This window comes from Lissotriton helveticus, chromosome 8 (genome assembly GCF_964261635.1).
Source record: "Lissotriton helveticus chromosome 8, aLisHel1.1, whole genome shotgun sequence".
Lineage (NCBI taxonomy): Eukaryota > Metazoa > Chordata > Amphibia > Caudata > Salamandridae > Lissotriton > Lissotriton helveticus.
The window spans coordinates 905,453,002-905,472,948 of record NC_136069.1 but is presented as its reverse complement, the minus strand read 5'-3'; the positions used below and the strand labels follow the sequence as shown (position 1 = coordinate 905,472,948).

General features: G+C 46.0%; 1 protein-coding gene across 1 annotated transcript in view; it reads right to left on the bottom strand.

The window, feature by feature from the left end:
• The window catches only part of PHLDB2 (pleckstrin homology like domain family B member 2), a 453,671-nt gene that overhangs the window by 2,201 nt on the left and 431,523 nt on the right, over nt 1-19,947 (bottom strand). Inside the window, exon 16 of the mRNA XM_078657711.1 lies at nt 4,914-5,133. Coding sequence (XP_078513837.1) covers nt 4,914-5,133 — 220 coding nt within the window. The remainder of the gene's footprint in view (nt 1-4,913; nt 5,134-19,947) is intronic.

Genomic DNA, 19,947 nt, shown 5'->3' with positions numbered 1-19,947 from the left:
ATAAAAACGTAGTGCACCTACACTGAGGACACTGATAGCCAAGGAGATCAATCTGAAAAGTAGGCCCTTTCCATAGGGGCCGGACGAGTCCATTGTGTCTACTGTAATCTAAGTCGGCTCCAGGTATTCTCAGGCAAACTATGCCGCTCCTGCTGGGCAGTTTTTGTGGTTACCGTTAGGACTCCGTATCGCTATACTGTTGGGTGGATCCGTGCTGGTTAGTAAATGGCAGTCCATCATGTTCTCTTCCCATCCTCCATAACCGATCTAAATTTCTAAGGACAACCTCTAGCTGCATATACAACTTTCTGTGCCCCGTACATATGTCCATCCCAGCAAGCCACTGGCATTTTGTAGGCAGAGTAGGTGAGCCCCATGAATGTACAATATCCCTCTTCACTACTATCAATCCTAGTCATCCAAAGATCAGCTTTTTCCTAGGTAGATCAATGCCTGCCATGATTTTAATAAGAATAAATTGGGGATTATGTGGTATCTCCTCTCCCAGGACAGCACTAAGTTCCTGCAGTATTGTGTCTCAGCATTTTTAAATATTTTGGCACCCAATAGAGTGTGGTAGAACGAACCCTCAGCCTCTTGGCTTCTAAGAAATTAGACTTTTGGGTGAGGGGATCTTCCCCATTTTATGAAGCTTTACCAGGAGCAAGGAGACCCTGGTTGGATCTTTATTTGGATCAGGCGGTTGTGTGATCGTATGCAAACTCTTGGGGATGCATCAGGGTGGCCTCCCAGTCCACATTCTCCATCTCACCCATGACCTCTTTCCATCGCTATTGTGGACCCTCTAGATTTTCTGGGGTATTGTTTATAATGGTCTTGTACAGTGTGGAGACCGCCCACCTGGTCAATGGTTACCAGAGGAGGAGACCTTCCAGGGGGACTGACTCAGGCAGATACTCCCAATCTACCCCTTCAGTGTGGAGGGTGTGTCGTAGCTGTGTGTACTAATATGCATGGTTGATTTCTCCATTCTCTACAACAACCTCAATCCTTGAGATTGCAATATGGTCCCTTCTAGTGAATACCTTATACCTGGGCACTTCCTTAGGTATTAAACCTATCCATAATGTGGTTGCGATCGTGACCCTCCCTTTCCATACCATGTGGGCTCACACTCTATCCCAAGTCGCCAGTGGCACCTGGGCTGGGGTAGGCAGTGACCTTCTATTTTTGCCATCATAGAAGGATTGCTCCCAGGTGGGCCCCACCATGGGGCACCTGTCCAACCAGACTGCTGGGTCTGAAGCCAGGACATGGACCCAGCCAATAATAGTCAGGAGCTGAGAGGCCCAATAGTATGCCCGTAAGTGCGGTAGAGCAATCCCCCACTATACACAGATCTATAGATTGTTTTCCGGGCTTTAAGAGGGGTGGTCCCGTCCCACAACAGTAATCGTATTTCCCTGTACAGTTGTAGAAAGTAGGATTCAGGGATCAAGTAAGAAGTGTCCTGCGTGACATCCAGCAGTTTTGTGAGAGTGAGCATTTTGAAGAGGGCTGCTCTGCCTAGAAGTGTCAGAGGCAGAATATGCCATCTAGCTATGTCGCTGCGCATCTCCATTCTGTCTAGGTTAAACCTCATTAATTGCTCTCGGTTATTAATAACAAAGATGCCTAGGTATCTGAATCCATTGTCCACCACAGATTGGAGAGTCTCAACAGCATAGCCCAGGTTCCAGTTCCCCACCTGATCTAGCACCGCTTTATGCCAGTTGATTCTGTATCCATAGTAATACTGAAGGTGACAAAAATATCAAGGAGGGTACCCAGCCTAGTTTCGGGATCTGAAAGTTATAAAAGGACATCGTCGGCAGATAGGGAGATTCTGTCTTTCGACCATTCCACCATGGCTCCAATATAGCTATCGCTGTGAATGGGTCTAATCCAGGCACATTGGGCTCCACATGCAGGGAGGAGACAGAGAGTGCACCCCTGTGTGGTCTCTCCTTCCAGTGGGAAAATCTCGGACACATTTCCAATCATTCGTACCGTCAACGTGCTTTCCGAGTTAAGGAGGGCCATCAAGCTACAAAAACAGGTCCTGAAAGCAAAATGTTTTAGCAGTAGGGTAAAGTAAGACCGGTGGATGGAGTCAAATCCTTTCTCAGCATCAGTAGAGGTTATGGCCAGGGGGTATCTACCTCCTAAATGGCATCAAGCCAATTATACAGCCGCTTCAGGTTCAGCGAAGTGGATCTGAGAGGCATAAACCCTTTTTGGTCACAGGGAATGAGTGGTGTAATGACTTGTTGAGTCTATGGATCAGTATTTCGGCCAGTGATTTGGTCTCAACATTAAAGAGTGAATTGGGGCGGTAGGACGCACAGTTTGTCCTGGGTTTCCCCTCTTTATGTATTATTGCAATCATTGTGTATCGAAGGTCCAGTGGTAACCGATTCTGTGTGCATGCCTGCTTAAACATTTGTAGTACGAGTGGTCCCAGCAGCAACGCCATTCTTTTGAACAGCTCTACTGGCAGCCCTTTGTGTCCCGGCGTCTTGCCACTCTGTGTTGCCACGAGTGCGTCCGTGAGCTCCTCAAGAGTCATATCGGCAGCTGGCAATTGCAGGTCCTCCTGTGACAGGGTCGAGAGGTGCATTTTTCCCGGGAATCGCTCCATCTGCTGATTGCATGCTCGCGGCCGGTCTGCACAGTAGTATCAAGTGAATTCTTGGGCTATGTGCACTGTCAGTCAGCGTTTCCCCTGTCGGGGTAATGAGCTCCCTACCCAGCATGCCTTTCCTTCCCTGCACCTTAGCCAGGCCAGTAGGTGTCAGGCTTTTCCCCACATCATAACATTTCCTCAGGGTGGACAGGTAATGACTAGAAGTCAGCTCTTCTGCAGCAGCACAGTAATCCTCCCTAGGGGTGGTTAACTGCTGGAGGATGGTGCCTCTGGTAGTGCAATAGCATGTTGTTCTAATGCTAGGACGCAGCATTCAAGGATGGCCAGAGCCTCGTCTGTGGCAGTTTTTTACGGGCCACCTGTGTTTGTATATTGTCCAGCAGGGCCATTTTGTAAGCCTTCCGTACTATAACGGTGGAGTCTACCGAGTCTTTATTTTCCTCAAAGTATGTTTCCTAGTCCAGTTGTAGCTGCTTGGCAGTGTCTGGGTCCAGAAGATTGCAGACATTAAATCTCCATTGTCCCCTCCCACCTCGTCTTCCACAATCTAGGGTGATTAGCAGCTGCCTATGGTCAGAAATACTTCATCCATGGTACTCTGCCTCAGCACAGCATGCTGTCACAGTGGGATGCTGGAGTCTCCACAGTGCCAACACCCTAGTGAACTGGGACAGTGGTATAGACTGTGGGCCTTTGCCTGTTGAGGCCCCGACCTATCTAGGTAATGTGCCATGGTTTTGTTGAAGTCCCCTCCCACCAATGTCAATGTGTTCCCTGCTTCCAGAAGTATCAGACCTACTTTGTCCATTGTTTTGCGCTGTAGGCGAGAAGGGGGCATGTGTTAATTAGGGTGTAGTCCTGTGCACCTCCAGATCTCTGTACCCCAAGAATGGTCCTGTTGGTTTGCCCAGACTCTTGTGGTTTTGAAGGGGGGGATCTTTGTGCAAGTATCGCCACTGCTCTGGATCCCCCGGAAAACCCCACATGTCCGAGAGATACCCATTGGCTAGCACCCCCACTTTGACATTTATTCCAGCACCACTGGTTTTCCAGCAGTGTTTAGGAATATTTAAATGTTGCTTATGATGACATGGGGTGCCAAGGCCTAGGCGACTGGTATAGCTGAACTTGGAGATCACAAGAGCGAGAATAGCTTTTACATTTTGTTGGTAAAGTAAGCATGGGTTTTTTCATTGTGTAAAAGGTACTCCTTGTGACCTCAATGACATTGTTATGAAGGACAGATCTGAGTCCACGGTTACCACTAGGTTTCTCACTTCTCTTGACATAGCTGGAGGGTCATTAAGTTCCTTGTGCCTTATGTCTATAGGTTGGAATTTGTACCACAGTCTGTCTTTGAAGTGTTGTGCTTTAGGTGATAAATCATCATCCATGCATCTAAGGCACAGAGGCCATCTCTAAGTCTTCTCAATCCATCTTCTGGGCCATCTATTTTTAGAATAATATGTGTATCATCTGCATAGTCGTAGCATTTAAGGTTAGGGAAGACAGAAATTTGAGAATAAAGGGCAGATATAAAAGTTGGTGTGAAAACCAAGCTCTGGCTTTGTTTAAGGCAGTGCTTAGTTTGAGGCAGTGGTTTCTGATGCTCGGCACTAGCACTTATTTGTCAGCACCAGCACTTGTGACAGCTGCCACACGGTGGTGCAGTTTATGTAGTTTAAAGATTAGCAGTACAGCAGTTGTTAAAACATTCAGTATGCATTCAAAATTAACTAATACTTGCCGACCAAGCCATTCTTATAGCTTTGTGAGCCTTGACAGTCTGAATTGTTAAATGTGTAGCCGTGTGATGGTTAGTAGTTGTGTAGATACTGTCATTGGCAGCACTAATAGTGGCAGTGGATGGTGCAAGCTGTAGTGACCTCCTGACGAGGGACCTATCAGTTTTTTTTAATTATTATTTTTACAAATTAAGCACTGGTTTGAAGCAATCCATTTTTAGGGTGTGCCATTTCGATCAAAGTTCCCTACAACAGCATTTAACAACTAGGAAAACTAAGTAAGCATAAACAAACTTAAATTCCTCATTAACCCACTTACTCCCCAATCTTTCACTTGGCTTTCCATCCAACACATTGGCACACTCACAGAGTTATTCTGACACTCAATCATACATCCAAATATCACTCATCAAACTACTTATCACCCTCTCACCAACTCTGTTGTATACTATCCACACAGCCTCCTGTTTACACAAAATGATTGCGATTTTTTTCACAAAGACAAAAATGTCTCCACCTACCTGCATAGTAGCAAAATGTCCTCTTGCTTCGGTCAAACACAAACCACCGCTTTTTCCAAGTTTTGATTTTCCCTCCCATCTTTACAAGAAAGCCTCTGCATGTCTTCTCTGTGACCGACACATGGTAGCATGTCTCCACATTGTGACCGGCCGACTCAATGTGACCCCGAAGGTCGAAATCTTCCTTTTTCACTGGCAGATAACGAGTCAAAGGACGGGTCTAAAAGTAAGCCAATCCATAAATTAGTACCTTGCACATTGTGATGATATCTCCTATGTTTGCGCAGCTTCCACATAATTTTTTTAAAAACTCATTTTTTTAACCCATGCCTCTGATCAAGTCAGGCTAGCTCCTTTGTTCCTACAACTTTTAAATTCACAGTTAATATGTAATAATGTATCAATGTTCCTTGTGGGGGTTTATAAAGCGGTACAGTAGGGGATACTTCCAGTGGTATTGTATGTCGTGAAACTTATTTATGGATTTTTATTTTGATGGATTTTTTTATGTACTTGTATGCTTGTATTGTAAAATTGGATAAACGTTTTTATGATGATGTATTAGTACTGCCTCAGCCACACAACTTGCACCAAGTCCTCTAGAAGTCTCCTTTTTGAAACCCAGTTCCCTCTAACATTCTCTATCTTGCCAGACACAAATTAGAGGCAGGCAAGCCAACAAATTAATAAAGAGGACCAATTAGATTGTTAGCACAAATATAGCAACATTATAGTTTACTACTTTAAACAGAAAATGTTTTGTGCAGCGCACAAGTATTTGAATATGCTCTCTTAAGGGATAATGTTAAAATGAGACTTGATGAAATAAAATATTTGCCTAGGGTCAGACAATTTGTTCAAACATGGAAGCTAGGACTGATCGTGGGTTTTCTAGTGTCACATTGCACAACTCAGCCACTAGGTGGATATCAAGTTCTCCTGTTTTGCATAAAAGATTCATGCTTTGCCTTTCATATTTGCAGCTTGGATTATGGCATTACGCTGTGGATGACTGGCAAAAGCCAAAATCAAAGTTTGGGTCGTTTTGGGATCGAGGGTCTAGAGCTGAGTCAGATCAGACATGTACTAATTCCCCATTAATCCTGTTTGGGTTCTGGAGTAGCGTGCTACTCGCCGAAAAGTGCTTCAACAACCTTATCAGGGGTAGCAAGCACTATATAAATGCAAACCCTTCCCTCTTCCATCCTTTTCAATCTAAATAACAAACTAACATGTCCACCCCTCAAATTAATTTCATATTTCCCTAGACTAATTCACCACTAATCCTGTTTTGGTTGCGGAGTAGCGTGCTACTCACCAAAAAGCGCTTTAACACCTCATCAAGGGAATCAAGCGCTATATAAATTCAACTCTTTCCCGCTTCTATCCCTCCAATATCCTTCTCAATCCAAATAAAGGACAGCAAACAGGGGACTCCAAACCCCATCAACCTCTGCAGCAGGAGCCGTGACCTCTACCCAGCACTGCTTTTCGTGCCTGGAGGCGTCCATAACGGGCCATCGCCTCCTGCAGCACGGACCACGCCTGGGCCAATGGCGGGTCCGTACTTGCCCATCACTGTCCGGAGAAGGTCGGGCTGAGCCACCTCTCTGACAACCATTCTAAGGTACTGTTACCGTCAGGATTATTTTTTTTACTTTGGGTATGTGTGACTGTACCAGGACCTTAACGTATTACTACTACAGACTGGGTTAAGTCGCTGAACTTTTGACCTGCAACTGAATTAGAGCAACGCTCCTTTGTCGCTAATTTATCAGTACTTACCCCTCTGAATTACCTAATCATCGATTATCACAATTGGTTGTTGTTTACTTATATTTTACTTGGAATAGATTGGCGTGGGCGCCTAGATTTCTTAGGTGGCCATGGTAAACGTAAAAATTGCCAATATCCCGCCAACATGCGAAAATGGCCAGGCAACCATTTACTCATACCTAGTGAGGGCAGTAAAAATGATTTCTCAGGAGATTGATAATGTTGAGCGCCATCTTTCAATTGGTGGGGGGCTTGGATGTGGGTCCTCTGAGACACCTAATGACATTGTAATCCCCCCAGCTAATGAGAGTGTAACCAAGGATGACAACGATTTGGGGGTTGCCGCTAATCCGCCTACTACATTAAAGAATGAAATAATGCCATCACCCTCTACTATTTCTGTTATCCCCCCTTCACCGAAAAGGAAAAGGAAATGTAAAATTACCTCCGCTGCGATGTAAGTCTCTAAAGGGTCACGCACACTTAAAACCCTTGTTCCCTCTGGTACTGAGGCCGGGCCTACCCCAGGCGAATTCGGGGAACTGCAGTGGGCACCAGTACTGGCTGGGATTACTTCCAGATTAGAAGCTCTATTGGCATCAATTGTAGAGAAATTAGAGGCACTGGCAGTTGAGGTAACTAAAATTGAGACACACCATCTCACACTCCCGTTAGAACAACCTAAGGAGGGCCTGAACAGGAAACTAGTACCAACCGTAAATACATTAATATCTGCCCCAAAGAACAACCCATCACCTCCAAATGCTATGCCTAAGAAGCGACAGACAGTAGGTGCTATATCTGAAGTAATTCCCAGGGACCACACGCAACTGCAGACATCTAGATCAAACATGTTGCTACACCCGCAGGTCTTCCATGAGAATAATAATAACTTGACACATGGTGATAACATACGAGCCCCACTGGTAGGCGAGGCCAGTAACATTAATTTAAGGGTAACCAGCAGCACTGACAAGCTTGCTCCCATTCACTTACCACCAGAGTGTGTACTCTACATGGCAGTTATAGTCAATGTTCCTCCTTTACGCCAGGATCAAATAGAAACTCACAACTCTCTTAAGAATAAAGTGAATCACTGGCTCAATAGGCATTGCTATTTCCTAGCCAGGAATGCCAATGATATATTGCTTGTTAGGAGAGTGCATTGGATTGGCCCCCTGAAGAAAAATTATGTGGGAGATTGTGTTTTAATCAATTTCAGGGAACCTACGTGTACTAAGGGTTTCCTTACGAGCTGGGTACACAGTCCTAACTCTGAATGCAACATGTCACTGCAGCCCCTAAGCTTCTTTTACAGGTATTTTAAGACCCCTGCCCTCGTGATGAGTAAACATAACCTAATCGGTAACAACCCCGTATTACCACACACTTCATCTCAATCCTTGCTGCTATAGAATTGCGACCTGGAACGTAGGTGGGGTGGTGAATAAACAGGGTAATCCTGTATGGGTGGAGTTTAGTAACAGCTTGGATATACTATGTATTCAAGAAACATGGTGTACTGAGCCTATCTACTTCGAGGGTATTATGTTGCTCCTCACGCTGCTCCCTGCTCTGCTTGGCGCTTGTGGTATCGTAGCGCTATAATTCCAGATTACTCTCTGCTAGCTCGCATTGCTCCCACAATCATTAGTGCCTGACTGCTTATTATATTTGTAACGTAGCGCTATATTGCGAAAGTGCGCTTTCACGATCTTTCAATTGTGCTGTGCTGTGCTGCCTTTGCCTTAATATTTCATTTGTGCCTGATTGTGCCGGTGCCACTGCCATTTTCATCGCGTTAATTAAGAGTGTGCCCCAATCCTGTTTCGCTTTTGGCTTGCTGCCATTTTGTTGTTTGTTGTTGTGCCTCCCTGCCCGGCTCTCCACCCCGCTCCCGCCTCCCAGCTGCTCCTCCCTCCCACTGATAGTTTAGGCTCCGCTCTCCCGTAGTAGCGCTGTGACCGTCCTGATCCCTTCAGAGGCCGTTGCTCCTCACGCTGCTCCCTGCTCTGCTTGGCGCTTGTGGTATCGTAGCGCTATAATTCCAGATTACTCTCTGCTAGCTCGCATTGTTCCCACAATCATTAGTGCCTGATTGCTTATTATATTTGTATCGTAGCGCTATATTGCGAAAGTGCGCTTTCACGATCTTTCAATTGTGCTGTGCTGCCTTTGCCTTAATATTTCATTTGTGCCTGATTGTGCCAGTGCCACTGCCATTTTCATCGCGTTAATTAAGAGTGTGCCCCAATCCTGTTTCGCTTTTGGCTTGCTGCCATTTTGTTGTTTGTTGTTGTGCCTCCCTGCCCGGCTCTCCACCCCGCTCCCGCCTCCCAGCTGCTCCTCCCTCCCACTGATAGTTTAGGCTCCGCTCTCCCGTAGTAGCGCTGTGACCGTCCTGATCCCTTCAGAGGCCGTTGCTCCTCACGCTGCTCCCTGCTCTGCTTGGCGCTTGTGGTATCGTAGCGCTATAATTCCAGATTACTCTCTGCTAGCTCGCATTGTTCCCACAATCATTAGTGCCTGATTGCTTATTATATTTGTATCGTAGCGCTATATTGCGAAAGTGCGCTTTCACGATCTTTCAATTGTGCTGTGCTGCCTTTGCCTTAATATTTCATTTGTGCCTGATTGTGCCGGTGCCACTGCCATTTTCATCGCGTTAATTAAGAGTGTGCCCCAATCCTGTTTCGCTTTTGGCTTGCTGCCATTTTGTTGTTTGTTGTTGTGCCTCCCTGCCCGGCTCTCCACCCCGCTCCCGCCTCCCAGCTGCTCCTCCCTCCCACTGATAGTTTAGGCTCTGCTCTCCTGTAGTAGCGCTGTGACCGTCCTGATCCCTTCAGAGGCGGTTGCTCCTCACGCTGCTCCCTGCTCTGCTTGGCGCTTGTGGTATCGTAGCACTATAATTCCAGATTACTCTCTGCTAGCTCGCATTGCTCCCACAATCATTAGTGCCTGATTGCTTATTATATTTGTATCGTAGCGCTATATTGCGAAAGTGCGCTTTCACGATCTTTCAATTGTGCTGTGCTGTGCTGCCTTTGCCTTAATATTTCATTTGTGCCTGATTGTGCCGGTGCCACTGCCATTTTCATCGCGTTAATTAAGAGTGTGCCCCAATCCTGTTTCGCTTTTGGCTTGCTGCCATTTTGTTGTTTGTTGTTGTGCCTCCCTGCTCGGCTCTCCACCCCGCTCCCGCCTCCCAGCTGCTCCTCCCTCGCCCCTCCCCCCTCCCCCCTCCACCATCCACATATGACAGATGCCTTTGCGCGTAGCGGTCGCGCCCAATGCGCGCCGAAGGCGCGCCAAAGGTAAGCCCATTTACGCCCGTCCGTGCCTGGACCGCGCCCAGGGCCAGACCCCCTGGCCCCCGCAAAATCCACTCCGTCCGCATAACGTACGACGCCGCTACCCTCGCAGCCCTTAACCCCGGCAGCACACCACAATGCTACCAAGCCGCCGCAGGACACACCCATGGACCCTTCAGCTGCCACTCCTGCAAGTTCGACTGCATCAAGACCCACACCAAACCCACATACTCCAAACAGGGCTCCGACACTAACCACCTAAAGTACATCTTGCTCAAGACCCGCTCGGTCCACAGACACTCCATTGAACTCTGGAACCTACTCGACACTACATCGCCGGACGTCGCCTTCCTTACAGAAGCCTGGATGAATGCCTCATCAGCGCTTGACATTGCCATAGCAATCTCGGACGCCTACAAGATCATCCGAAAGGATCGCACCAACCAAACAGGAGGAGGCATCGCCATCGTCCATAAGAACACCATCCGCATCATGACCAGTTCCGATGACAACCTCACAACCTCCGAACACCTTCACTTCCAGATCCACACCGACTCCAAGACCACACTGAGAGGCACCCTCATCTACAGGCCACCAGGACCCCGCACACATTTCTGCGAAGACATCACTGATTTCATCAGCCCACACACCCTCCCCTCCGAGGACTACATTCTACTGGGAGACCTCAACTTCCACCTGGAAAAGGAAAACGACAACAACACCACCACTCTTCTGGACAACCTGGCCAATCTCGGACTCAAACAACTTGTTGACACCCCCACCCACTCTGCCGGGCACACGCTCGACCCAATCTTCACCTCCAGCAAGCACATCTCCTTCGATCACACCACAGCTCTCCATTGGACGGACCACAGCTGCGTTCACTTCAACCACAAAAAGACCACGACTCACAACCCCCCACAACCTATTCCCCGAAGAAATTGGAACAAAATTACCACCGACCAGCTCTTCACATCGCTTCACCAAAACCCTCCTGCCAAATCATCGGACCCAAACCTAGCAGCCACCAACCTCAAACAATGGATCACCCACAGCGCCGACGAACTAGCACCCTTGAAAACCCATCAAATCAAGCAAGGTAGCAAAAAAGCCCCCTGGTTCAACGATGACCTTAAGAAATCCAAGAAGTCCTGTCTTACCCTCGAGAAAGCCTGGAGAAAAAACCCAACCACTGACAACCTGGCCACCTTCAAGAACGCCACCCGCAAACACCACCAACTGATCCGATCCACCAAGAAATCAGCATTCAAGGATCGACTAGACAACAACGCCCATAACAGAAAGGAACTATTCAACATCGTCAAAGAATTTACCAACCCCTCCGCCGGCACCAACGACATCACTCCCTCCCAAGACCTCTGCGACTCTCTATCCTCATTCTTCCACAACAAAATCGCCGACATACATAACAGCTTTGAAAACCAGTCCGAAGTCCAGTCCACTCCACCCACCTCCGAACCAAAACCACACTCTAACAACCTTTGCGCGTGGTACCCAATCACCACCGAAGAAACCATCCGCCTGATGAACTCCATCCACTCAGGATCGCCAACCGACCCATGTCCCCACCACATTTTCAACAAAGCAGACTCCATCATCGCACCCCACCTCCGCGATGTCATCAACTGCTCCTTCAACTCCGCCACCTTCCCGGAAAGCTGGAAACATGCCGATCTCAGTGCCCTTCTGAAGAAACCCACAGCAGACCCCACTGAACTTAAGAACTACCGCCCCATCTCACTCCTCCCATTCCCTGCCAAAGTCATTGAGAAAGCCGTCAATAGTCAGCTCGTCACCTTCCTTGAATCCAACAAATCCCTCGACCCCTCACAGTCCGGCTTCCGAGCCAAACACAGCACCGAAACCGCCCTCATCGCAGCAACAGACGACATTCGCACTCTACTGGACAACGGAGAAACAGCCGCCCTCATCCTACTTGACCTCTCCGCAGCCTTCGACACAGTCTGTCATAGCACCCTTATACAACGCCTCAGCAACATCGGAATACAAGGAAAAGCATTGGACTGGTTCATCTCGTTCCTCGCCGGAAGAACCCAAAGAGTCCGCCTCCCCCTTTTAGATCAGAGGCCACCGAAGTCATCTGCGGCGTACCACAAGGATCATCACTCAGTCCCACCCTCTTCAACGTATACATGAGTCCCCTCGCATCCATCGCGCGCCAACACAATCTCAACATCATCTCCTACGCGGACGACACCCAACTGATCCTCTCACTCACCAAAGACCCAAACACCGCCAAAACCAACCTACACGAAGGAATGAAAGAAGTAGCCGAGTGGATGAAGAACAGCCGTTTAAAACTAAACTCCGACAAAACAGAAGTCCTCATCTTAGGGTCATCCCCCTCTGCCTGGGACGACTCATGGTGGCCACCGGCCCTGGGAACCGCACCCATACCTACGGATCACGCACGTAACCTGGGCTTCATCCTGGACTCCTCCCTCTCGATGACCACACAAGTCAACGCCGTCTCATCATCATGCTTCAACATCCTACGCATGCTCAAAAAAATCTTCCGTTGGATCCCCTTCGAAACAAGAAAGACGGTAACCCACGCTCTGGTCACAAGCCGTCTGGATTACGGAAACACCCTTTACGCCGGAACCACAACCAAACTACAGAAAAAACTCCAACGCATCCAAAACGCCTCAGCCAGACTCATATTGGACATCCCTCGTCAAGCTCACATTTCCGGCCACCTGAAAGACCTCCACTGGCTCCCCGTCAACAAGAGAATAACGTTCCGTCTCCTCACCCACTCACACAAAGCCCTCTACGACCTAGGACCCGAATGCCTCAACACTCGACTGTCCTTCTACATCCCCACCCGCCAACTACAAACCTCCTATCAAGCCCTCGCCGCAATTCCGTGCATCCATAGATCCACCATTGGGGGAAGATCCTTCTCCTACTTAGCACCCAAAACCTGGAATTCTCTCCCCACCCAGCTCCGCCTTACACAGAACCACCTCTCCTTCAGAAAGCTACTAAAAACTTGGATATTCGATAAGTAAAGCACCCCCCTCCCCCAAGCGCCTTGAGACCCTCTGGGTGAGTAGTGCGCTATACAAATCTTTGAACTTGAACTTATGTCATATTGGCTGAGTCATCGCCTGCAGGTTGAGCGAAAGGGGGACTTATGATCCTTATATCGAATAAACTCCCGGTAAGGTTGAAGAGGAAATAATTGTTGATTCTCACTCTAATACTATGGCTATCCTTTAGGAGCGGTCATGATATTATTTTGGTTAATTTCTATAACAAAGTTTTTAATAATACTAGGGTAAGGTGGCACTAAACCTTGACAGGGAACTGGAGACCTTATTTAAAGCCATTACCAGTAGCTTTATATTGATATGGACTGGAGACTTTAACGTTCGTACATGCTCATATTCTACTACTCGGGTATGTGGGGTATCTGATGAGACCGGGAACAAATTATTCACATTTCCTCCATAATGATTATGGTAAATGATTACATTCAATGATATCCAAGTTTGATTTAAAGTTACTAGAAGTTCCTTGCAACAACAAGGGGAAAACACTTCCAACGTTTATAGGGAGGAGTTCAGCGTCTTAGCGTAGTCTCAGCTCTTCGCTTACACACAGCAGCGCCAAGACGCTTCGGCATTCGAGAGCTTAATAAGCTTTATTTCATCATCATCATCATCATCATCATATTCTAATATCTGCCAATGTATGGGTGTGGTGCACCTCACCATGGGTAGTTTCCCCGGGTCCCAGTAACCACAACTGTATAATCCTGTCTGTTTTCTTTGGGGCAGGCGTAGTGTGACAACTCCCAGTTGTGTTACTGACATTGTACCAATTAGACCCAATGGGACTCGCATTAAGTGGAATGGTGTGGACCAGACACAATTACTGTCTGATATTTGTATCAAAGGTATTAACTACATAATGAGTTGTCTAGAAGATGTGGTTACCCCAATTCAGATATTTGACAATTTTATTGGCATTACTACCATAATAGATACTCTCCTAACCCACCCTCAAAAAAACTGGGCATATGAAACATAAAGGCTGGTTTGATCACGCTTGTACCATCGCCACCAGGGACTTGAGGCAGTCCCTCAGTAAACGACCCAGAGACAGCTTACTGATTAAATCTCTTAGACTGAGACATAGAGAGGTACTCTTAGCAAGGAAGAAAAAACTGCAGGAAGCACCCTGTTCGAAATTGACCCAAGCAGCAGAGACAGGGGATAGTAAGCTATTCTGGGATACTGTTAACTCGTCTTTTCTACAGGTTGACTCTTTCCTGATTTGTTGTCGCACGTTACTAGCGAGGCATGGGTGGTACTTTTCTCTGATCTTTTAATCCTCTGATAGTACGAACAGTGTCCACTTCAAAGAGGGAACAGTCGGTAGGTCCATCTTTACCTCTGGACATCACATTACAGGAAGTGGTTTGGGCACTGAATGAAAGCAAAGGGGGAAAGCACCGGGCCCAGACGGGATACCAGTTGATGTTTGTAAGCATAATATTAGTCTATGGGCGCCAATTTTAACCAGAGTTTTTAACATGGCTGCAGAGACAATATTTCCCCCCACCTGGGGTTCATCTATTATAGTTCTTATCCACAAGAAGGGCAGTAAATCAGACCCCTCATTACTTGACTCCTCTGCCAAAGTGATAAGCAAAGTGTTACTTAAATGCTAGAAGAATGGGCTTGGGATTGTTCAATACTCTCACCGGCTCAGTTTGGTTTCAGGAAAGGCCTTGGGACTATCGAGCAATGCGTGAATCTTGACTTACTCATAGGCAAAAACTCTTGCACTAAAGGTGGAAGATTATACCTTTGTTTTGCTGACTTGAGCAGCGCCTTCGACCTAGTAGACCATTCTATTCTTTGGCCCACCTTGCTCGGTATGGGCGCACCCAGACCAATTGTAAGCTTCCTGGCCAGACTGAGAACTTGGCATGCAATGTACGTTATGAGCCCCACGGAGAATGTACCAACAATTTCGCAGTTAAATACGGTATTCACCAAGGCTGTGTTTTAGCCCCTATTTTTATTTTATTTATTTATCAACGGGGTGGATCAGACCTTACAAACAGTCCATGCTGATACTCCGCAAGTGGATAGGCACCCCATTCTAGTGTTACTGTACGCGGATGATGCGGTCCTGCTGGTCAGGACCCCTCTGGGGCTGCAACGCCTAATGGATGCCTTTGGGAATTTTATTGCTGCACGGAAGCTGAGCCTTAATAAAAGCAAAACTTACACAATGGTAGGAGGGCCCAGGGCAGGAAAATTTAGATCATTCTTTCTGAATATATCACCAGAGGCTCCTGTTGATTCATTCTGTTACCTGGGTATTACTTTTTCTGGTAATGGTTCATGGTCTTGCGAAATTACCAATGTCAAGAGTAAAATGGACAAAAATACCCATGGCATCTTTAGATTCTCTGCCAAGCTGGGTTCTAGACCAGTTAAGGAGATGACTGCAATATACAAGGCAAGGTTTTTTTTATCTATCACAACATACGGGGCTGGTGTGTGGGGTCACTATGGCAGTAAAGCCTTGCAGACTAAGGAAAATGTTTTCCTTAAAAGTCTGCTTAGTCTGCCTACTTCGGCTTCATCAGAGATTATTCATAGAGAAGTAGGGTTACAATACCTCACAGACGCAGTCGCATCACGCCGCCTATTGCTCTGGCACTCTATATGGTCCAAAGAAGAAACTAGTTTTACAAAAGCAATCATCTAAGACGTTCGAAATTTGGACAATGCCATGATGATCCCTTGGCTAAGGTATATTAATTCTGTATATAGCAAATTTTTTGATATGTGTATCCGCACTAACCTCCTATAAGTTTTATCACTTAGCAAGTCATCCATTAGAGAAACATTTATAAACAACAGGAGGGAAATCATCCGGCTTGCTAGTGAGAGCAGGAAACCAACAGTTATGTTTTATTTAGCGCTTACTCAAGTAGACGGTTGCCAGGACTACTTAACTTATATATATATATATATAATTCTATGCATCGCTTTGTCTTAGTTAGACTCAGATTATGTATTGTCCATCACTTGGTTGCCTTGCCCGCAATGAAAACCTACAGTTCAGACATCTTTTCGTGCCCATGTGATGGACAATGTAAACAGAGCACTGTGCAATTTATGCTGTTCTGCAAATGTTATTCTGGTTTTAGAACGTATTACCTAAAAGCAATTCTGCTTACATATGGCAATGGATCACACCTTGCTGCAGTAACATTTTTGTCCGAGCTTAACGATCCCAGGATCTGTTTTAACGTGGCGCATTTTATTATAAATGCACTTCATACACATAAAAGTATAACTGTTCCTATGTAGCGACGAGCCTTTGATGACTTGATGAAATTGTACTACATCTTTTAACAGATAATTTTACGAGTTCCTATGTTGTGATGTTTCTTAAATTCATGCTGTCTATTAAGTGCCATTCGATATGCTATTGTCTTTTATTAACAATTTGTGATGCAATCGTATTTTATGTATACTTTTGTGGTTGTTTTTACACACCGAATGAAGTTTAATGAATTGAATTGGACTCAAATGTCCACCGCTCAAAATAATTTCATAATTTACTATACTAATTCACCAGTAATCCTTTTGAGTTCCGGAGTAGCATGCCACTTGCCGAAAAAACACTTCGACGCCTTGTCAGGGGTAGTAAGCACTATATAAAAGCAATTATAATTAAAATACAATCTCACTGAAGCCCGACTGAAGCCTTTAGTGGCTCACCCACCTGCAACATACAAAGAGTGCCAGAGGAGTTGAAAATATTGATAAAAATAAAAAGTTCTTTCGTTAGGCATGTTTTCCAGATCCAACCACTAGATGGCGGAATAATGCACAGAATACGAATTTAGACTTAAGTACATGCTGCACATAGATATTGAAAACACATTGCTCATGAGTAAGTCTCCTACTGTCACACATCAAGCAGTGTATTTTGCTCTTTCTTGTTAAGTAATTTACTCGGAAATGTCTTGTAAAGTTACTGAACATGAGCAGAGTGTACTTGCACACTGAACTGTCTAAATGAACATCAAGGGATAAACTATTCAAAAGGCAAGAGCTGGATTGTATAAACTGCTCCAGTGGTGCTAATTTGTAACGCGACAGTACATACTGTTAGTGTGGGGTGTATTGCTCCATGTTATTTGCAGTAGTCAGGTCTGATTTGAAACAGCAAAAAGCAATGTCTGTGTTTTATATAAAATTAAGAATAGTGATTTGGCTGCCCCACATTTGGCAGATCTGACAATTACAGTCAAGCAAAATTTTTCTATTATGGTCAGAGGAAAGTGATTTCTGGTTGATCAAACGAGCCCAGATGAATGATTTCACTAAGCTGCTTTTATGAGGTGCTTATATTGTTGGTTTTTATTTCATTCTTTTGCTGTTGATTAAAAGTGCTTCTTTAGGGGGCGTGGCTTGGCTGCCGCGCAAGATGGCCGGCTAGCTACGGAGCTCCGCCGCACCACCCAGCCTCCGTGAAGATTCCCCGATGTGAAGGGGATTGTTTTTCCTTCTTCTTCCTGCATTTTTGTTTCGGACCCTCCGGAGGACGCACAGAGCGCAAGAGCGGCTTTTCCATTGCCGTTTTTCATCACTTTTCCGTGATGTTGCTGCCGCTCCTCACACGGCCGCCATTTTAGGCAAGCCGCGTTATACCGGACCTCCGCCTCCTCAATGCTCCAGCGCTTCCTCGACTACCAGGACCTGCTTGTCATCATTGCTTTTGAGGGTGAGCATTTGGAGTACATTTATGCTGCAATTTCGTCTCCTCTGAGGCGTTTCTTCCGATTTTTCAGTTATGAGCCTCCCGCTGTGAGACCTGCCTTCCCACGCGCTTTGCCACTTCAGCGCTCGTCATTGGGGGTATAATGCGGCTGTCTCCTTCATTATTTGCTCACTGAATGCCTCACAGCTTTGCTCTTCTATGACAGGTTTTGTGCCTTTTGTTCTCTTTTCTGCAATTATACCGGCACCCACATCATTCAGCACGCTGGCGTTTTCACTGTACTTTACCTGCGCTTCCTCAGGTCTGTTTTTTGGCGCAATCCTGTCATACTCACCTGACGTCTTCAAAGACTACTGCTTTCTTCTCGTCAGCGAACCCAACAGAGATATGTTTTTGCATCTTATCTATCTCCAGTGACTGCCTTCCTTCACTCTACAGTGCTCTTTGACACCATTCCACGCGCACTGAACTTCATTATTGTCTGCAAGAGAGCTCCCTATGGTATCGTTACGCAAACCTAAATTTCTCTTTGATTCTTCGGGGCGTTCTCCGGAACTTTCTTCGCCTACTGGGTCTACATTACCTCAGTCTACTAAAATGTCGACTTCCTCCTCTCAGCGTGCTCCCTCTACTCAATCGACCTCCAGTAGAACCTCTCCACCAGTTCCAGCTGGCAAACGTCTCAAACAACATTCTCCCACACCGGATGAATTGTCCTCCTCATCTCCTATTGATCAAATTTTGGAGGAGCTTCGTGCGATGCGTCCTTTTATCGAAGAAACGAGCAAGGATATGCAGCTTCTGAAAGATAAGTGGGAATCCATGGATGCTCGCCTTTCTTCTGTAGAACTGCTTACACCTGAGGTTCAGTCCAACACGCAACGCATTGTAACGTTGGAAAAGACTGTCCTTTCTCTGCAGAAACACACGGAGGATTTGGAAAATCGCAACAGAAGAAACAACCTTCGCATTTATAATCTGCCAGAAAATCTTGAGGGGGACGATCCAGTCTCTTTCTTCACTTCCTTCCTTCCGAAGTTTCTGGACATGCCTCCTTCCACATCCATCAGTATTCAAAGAGCACACAGACTTGGCGCCAGACACTCTTCATCTGTCAAACCCCGTGGAGTTATTATCCTGTTTTTGAAATTCACCGACCTTCTTTTGATCCTCTCGGCAGCACGTACCAAAAAACAATTGTCTTTTCAAGGTCAGCGGATTTACTTCTCTCAGGATGTCTCTAATGCTACTGCCTCCAGACGCAAGGAATTCCTGGCACTGCGTCCCTCTCTGCGTTCTCTTGGGGCACGCTATGGCTTATTTCATCCTTGTACTTTCAGAGTTACTCATCGGAATAAGACTTGGTCTTTTCAGGAACCTGATGAACTACGTAATTTTCTTCTTCTACAGAATGAGGAAGGGATGGAAGCCTCCTCCCCTCCTTCAAACAGTGGCTGAAATATTTCTGTTGTATTCATGTTCTGCTCTCTAGCTCTCTTTTTGCTCTAGTTCTATGTATTCTCTTCGTCTTTTTTCTCTTGATCTTTTCGTTTTTCTCCTCTTGAATTTTTTCTCTTCTTGAGTCTCCCTGACTACGCTCACCGTTCCTCTTTTTCTATTTCTGGTTATGTTCTCTTATGTATCTTGTTCCGTATGTCCTTAATTAATTTCTCTCTCCATACGCAGATCCTTTCGGATGTCCCCTTCACCATCTTGTTCAATCCTTCGTTTTCCTTTTGTGAGGTCTTGGTGTGGTTCCGCTCCTGTTCCTGGTCCCCCGTCTTGTAACGCATCACCACCTCCCGCCTTCCCTTTGTGTATCTACTCCCTTCAGGTATGTTTATTACAGTCATCCTTTTGGATTTGTACTGTCTTCTATGCCTTCTCTCTTTTCCTTTTTCACCATCCTTTGCTGACCTTCTTTCCCATCCCCTCGCCTTTCCCCTTTCCCCCTCTCTTTTTCCTTTTCCTCCTCTTCTTTTTTCTACCTTTTCAATGGTTCTAATATTTTTCGATTTTTTGCAGTTTAACCTATTGCTCATACAATATGTTTATCCATTTTTCCATTCCCTAGTTGTCATGGCTTATACTGTTTCTAATTCATCTTATTGCATGTACAGTATGTTTTGGCACCTGTTATTTCT